Genomic DNA, 5,542 nt, shown 5'->3' on the forward strand with positions numbered 1-5,542 from the left:
TGTGGTCGTGGTGTAATTGAACTATCTCTGGTCGTGATGTGAAATCCCTGATTTTAGATACTCACCCTCTCACTCATGGCATGACTTTAGGTAATTAATTTATTTTTTCTGAGTCATGTATCTTTCATTTGTAAAATGGGATCATTGTAACAAAGGGTGCCTCACAATATGGTGGTGAGAATTTGATATGATAATGGGTAAGAAGATGCTTTATAAACTGTAATGGTCTGTACAAGATATATTTGCTGTTTCTCATTTACTTTTTCTATCTCCTCCAAAACCAGGGCTGCTCTTGATTGGTTAGGTTAATTCATAGTGTGCTTTGGAAGATGTTATACCTTCCTCATTCCAACAAGTCACCTTGCAGGGCTCAGCCGGGAAAGATGTTGACCTGAAGCTTCCTCTGCAGAGCGCCCTTCACCTCCTTGTTGCGGAGGCTATAGATGAAGGGATTGAGCATGGGAATTATGATGGTGTAGAAGACAGACACTACTTGGCCATTGGTATTGTTAGTAGATCCATGGGGCTGAACATAGGTGAAAACCACGGTGCCATAGAAAATGGCAATGGCCAGAAAGTGGGAGGCACAAGTGGAGAGGGCCTTCTCCCTCCCTGCTACTGAGCGCATCCTCCCAATGGCCACCAAGACCAAGCAGTAGGAGGTGAGAATGATTGCAGCAGGCAGAAGGGTGACCAGAGCAGAAAAGACATAGAGGACCACTCTTGCTGTGGCTGTGTTGGCACAAGCCAGGTGGAGAAGGGGTGGTATGTCACAGTAGTAGTGTGTTAGCTGGTTGGGCCCACAGAAAGGCAGGGCAAAGACATTTCCAGTCTGGATAGCGGAGTTGGCTCCACCAAATGCATAGGACGCAGCTACCAGCTGGAGACAGGTCCCCCTGGTCATGATAGAACCATAATGGAGGGGTTGACAGATGGCTAGGAAGCGGTCATAGGCCATGGAGGCCAGCAGGAAGCTCTCAGCTGTCACATGCACTACAAAGAAGGCGAGCTGGACCACACAGCCCTCAAAAGAGATGGACTTGTCAGAGACCAGGAAGTTGACCAAGAGCTTAGGTGTGACCACAGAAGAGTAACAAATATCAAGAAACGAGAGGACATTGAGGAAGAAATACATTGGGCTTTGGAGATGGGAGTCTGTGAAGATGAGTGCCATCATTCCCAAGTTGCCCACCACTGTTATGGCATAGATGAGCAGGATGGCTCTGAAGAGAAGCTCCTGGAAGTCTGGATAATTGGAGAATCCCTGTAAGATGAACTTGGTGACTGGGGTGTGGTTGCCACTGGCAAGGGCTAGTTCTCCAGGTGTCATCTGCAGAGGTTACAGTTGGCAATCACTCAAACAGTATTACTTGAGCATGTCTACATCTGTGCAAGGTACAATGAGGAAGAATTTCAATCTGTTTTGTGTTGCTATTAAGGAATATCTGAAGCTGGGTAAATTTATAAAGAAAAGAGATTTATTTGGCTCCTGGTTCTGCAGGCTGTGCAAGCATGGCATCAGCATCTGTTCTGGTCAGGAACTCAGCAGGCTTTTACTCATGGTGGAAGGCGAAGGGGGAGCAGGCATGACACATGGTGAGAAAGGGAGCACAAGAGAGGGCAGGAGGTGCCAGGCTCCTTTAAACAACCAGCTATTGCATGAACTAACAGAGCAAGAACTCACTCATTACCATGGAGGGGGCAGTAAGACATTCACAAGGGATCTTCCCCCATGACCCAAATACCTCCCACCAGGCCCCACCTCCAACGCTGGGGAGATTTGGAGGGGAAAACATCTAAACTATAGCATTCTTCCCCTGGCCCCCCAAATCTCATGTTCTTTTCCCCTTGCAAAACACAATCATGCCTTCCCAATAGTCCCCCAAAGTCTTAACTTGTACCAGCATCAGCTGAAAAGTCCAAAGTCCAAAGTGTCATCTGAGACTCCAGGCCAGTTCCTTCCACCTATGAGCCTGTAAAATAAAAAATCATGTAACTTACTTCTAAGACACATTAGTGGTACAGGCATTGGGTAAATATTTCATTCCACAAGGGAGAAACTGTTGAAAAGAAAGGGGCAACAGGCCTCACACAAGTCCAAAACCCAGCAAGGCAGATATTAAATCTTAAAGCTCCACAGTCATCCTTGACTCCATGTCCTGCATCCTGGTGAAAGGGGTGGCCTCCCAAAGCCTTGGGAAGCTCCACCCCTGTGGCTTTGCTGGGTGTGGCCCACATGGCTGTTCTCATGGGTTAAAGTGGCTTTTCCATGCTGAGTTTGCAAGCTGCTAGTGGCTCATCCTGGGATCTGGAGGGCAGTGGCTCTGTTCCTGCAGCTCCACTGGGCAGTGCCCTGGTGGAGACTTTGTATGGGGGCTCCAACACCATCTTTCCCCTCAACACTGCCCTTGTAAAGGCTCTCTGTGGGGGCATTTCCCCTGCAGGGGGCATCTGCCTGGGCACCCAGGCTTTTCCATACATCCTTTGAAATCTAGATAGAAGCTTCCAAGCCTCCTTCACTCTTGCACTCTGCACACCTGCAGGCTTAACACCACATGGAAACCACCAAGGCTTACGGCTTGTGCCCTCTAGAATGGTGGCCTGAGCTGAACCTGGGGCCCTCTGAAACACAGCTGTAGCTGTAGCCGTAGCATCTGGGATTAGGGGAGCAGTGTCCTGAGGCTGAGCAGGGCAGCATGGACTGGGGCCCTGCTCCTGAAACCATTCCCCCACCCCTCCAGGCCTCTGGGCCTGTGGTAGAAGAGGCTGCCTCAAAGATTTCTGAAATGGCTTCAAAGCCTTTTTCCCATTGTCTTGGATATTAGCAGCTGCCTCCCTTATACTCATGCAAATCTCTCTAGCAAGTGGTTGCTCCACAGCCCTCTTGGATTCTCCTGAAAATGCTTTTTTCTTCTCTGCCACATGGCCAGGTTGTGATTTTCCAAATTTTTACACTGCACTAACATTTTAGTAAGTTTCAGTATGTGATCATAGGTGTTAGAAGCAGCCATTCCACATCTTGAATGCTTTGCTACTTAGAAATTTTTTCTACCTGATACTCTAAGTCATCATCATTTTTTTTTTTTTTTTTGAGACAGGGTCTCACTCTGTTACTCAGGCTGGAGTGCAGTGGCACCGATCATGGCTCACTGCAGCCTCGACCCCTTAGGCTCAAGAGATCCTCCCACCTCAGCCTCCTAAGTTGTTGGGACTACAGGCATGTGCCACCATGCCTAGCTAATTTTTAAATTTTTTCTAGAGACAGGGTCTCACTAGGGTGCCCAGGCTATTCTCAAACTCTTGCACTCAAGCAAACCTCCTGCGTTGGCCTCCCAAAGTGCTGGGATTACAGATGTGAGCCACTGCACCCAGCTCCCTAGGTCATCATTCTTAAGTTCAACCTTCCACAAATCTCTAGGGCATGAACACAAGGCAGCCAAGCTCTTTGCAAAGGCATAACAAGGGTGACCTTTACTCCAGTTTCCAATAAATTTCTCATTTCCCTCTGAGACCTTGTCAGTCTGGCCTTTACTGTCCATATTTCTATTAGCATTTTGATCACAACCATTAACCAGTCTCTAAGAAGTTCCAAACTCTCCCTCGTCTTCCTGTCTTCTTCTGAGCCCTGCCAACTCTTCTAGCCTCTGCTCATTACCCAGTTCCAAAGCCACTTCCACATTTTCAGGTATCTTTATAGCGGCACCCCACTTCTCAGTACGAATTTTCTGCGAGTCTATTTTGCGTTGCTATAAAGGAATATCTGAGACCAGGTAATTTATAAACAAAAGTGATTTATTTGGCTCATGATTCTGCAGGTTGAAAAGCATAGCCCCAGCATCTGTTCTGGTCAGGACTTCAGGAAGCTTTTACTCATGGAGGAAGGGGAAGGGGGAGCAGGTGTGTTACACAGCAAGAAAGGGAGCAAGAGAGAATGGGGAGGAGGTGCCAGGCTCCTTTAAACAACCAGCTCTTGTGTGAACAGAGCAGGAACTCACTCATTACCGTGGGGATGGCACCAAGACGTTCATGAGGGATCAGCCCCTATGACCCAAACACCTCCCACCAGCCTCCACCTCCAACACTGGGGACCACATTTCAACATGAGATTTGGTGGGGACAAACATCCAAACTATATCAAACACCAAGTTAAGTATAAGGCTCCTTCTACAAGAAGCCAAAAAAGGGATTTTGTAGGCATTCTAAAGTTAGTTGCTTTTTCTTTCCTTTTTTTCACGTTTCAGTTATTTATTCATCAGTGTAATGTCCAACGCAGTACACCAGCATGATTTCATGTTTGTGGAGGAGAAATATTTCCTGGTTAAGTGGAAAAGTGTGTGGATGGCGTCTAGAAGATCCTAATTCTAAGCAGCTTTACAGTGAAGCATTTCATTTAGAAATCTGGGCCTTCTTTCTTCAGTTTGCTGTAATCTACATTCACTGAGTAGGACTTGTATTGATCATTGGGACTCAGTTTGTTCCAGGGTTCTGGGTTATTGTTTCTGGCCCAACTAACATCTGGACTGAAAGATGCCAGACACAAGACATACCATGCTGCTCCAGTACTCCCAGCTCCAATAAATATGAAGCAGGATATCAAACTCGGATTCTTCTTGGTCTGACTAAGGGTCTGGTGGGGCATGTCTGCAGCAGAAACCTCTGATTCGAAAGGAGAGAACAAGCCTAGCTAATAGGCTCTGGACTAAGCAGTATCTCTATTTACTTTTTCAATACTTAGTTATCAAATTATATCTTCGTGTGGTATTCTGGAAATTTGCATATGCTGGTGAGATGCCTTCTCATAAGATTCAGCATGGGTTAGAAGCATATATTTCTTGGCTGGGTGTGGTGGCTCATGCCTGTAATCCCAGCACTTTGAGAGGCCAAGGAGGGTGGATAACTTGAGGTCAGGAGTTGGAGACCAGCCTGGCCAACATAGTGAAACCCTGTTTCTACTAAAAATACAAAAATTAGCTGGGCGTGGTGGTGTGTGCCTATAATCCCAGCTACTCAAGAGGCTGAGGCAGGAGAATCGCTTGAACCCGGGAGGTGAAGGTTGCAGTGAGCTGAGAGCAAGCCACTGCTCTCCAGCCTGGGGGACCAAGCAAGACTCCATCTCAAAAAAAAAAAAAAAAAAAAAAAGCATGCATTTCTTTTCAAAAGTGGGAGAAGGGCAATTGTGAAGGGGGAGATGAGAGGCAGTCCAGTATTCTCATCACAGAGGTGTTCTCAAGCATGTCATTTTAGGAAAGCATAGATATGGACATTGAGGTTCTGGAAACCGGTGCCCTTAGAAGGTCTTGCCTGTGAACCCTTTGAAGAGTCTTCACTTACCCTCAGGGCTACCAACCCTCATTTGAAGACTGTGGCCTTAGAAGAACTAGCCGGCTACTGAAACCTCCAAGACCCTGCCTCCGCCCTTGCTGCTTCTCCTCCCTCCCTCCCAGAGATGGGCCTGTGATTATGTGACTGTAGGAAAATTCAAGAAACATTCCATGCCCTTCGCAGAATGACCGTCTATTTACTGGAAAGGTCAGAATATGTG

The 5,542-nt window shown here is 47.0% G+C and overlaps 2 protein-coding genes across 2 annotated transcripts; both read right to left on the minus strand.

Moving 5' to 3' along the window:
* Nucleotides 1-370: 370 nt before the first annotated feature.
* Nucleotides 371-1,330, minus strand: LOC100986495 (olfactory receptor 5B21-like). The gene has a single exon (XM_003826392.3). It carries the CDS (start codon nt 1,328-1,330, stop codon nt 371-373), a length of 960 nt encoding a protein of 319 aa, XP_003826440.3.
* Nucleotides 1,331-4,390: 3,060 nt separating this feature from the next.
* LOC112441207 (cytochrome c oxidase subunit NDUFA4) lies at nt 4,391-4,639 on the minus strand. Its single transcript, XM_034934201.1, has one exon. It carries the CDS (start codon nt 4,637-4,639, stop codon nt 4,391-4,393), a length of 249 nt encoding a protein of 82 aa, XP_034790092.1.
* Nucleotides 4,640-5,542: the final 903 nt, after the last annotated feature.

The sequence above is a fragment of the Pan paniscus genome, chromosome 9 (assembly GCF_029289425.2).
Source record: "Pan paniscus chromosome 9, NHGRI_mPanPan1-v2.0_pri, whole genome shotgun sequence".
Lineage (NCBI taxonomy): Eukaryota > Metazoa > Chordata > Mammalia > Primates > Hominidae > Pan > Pan paniscus.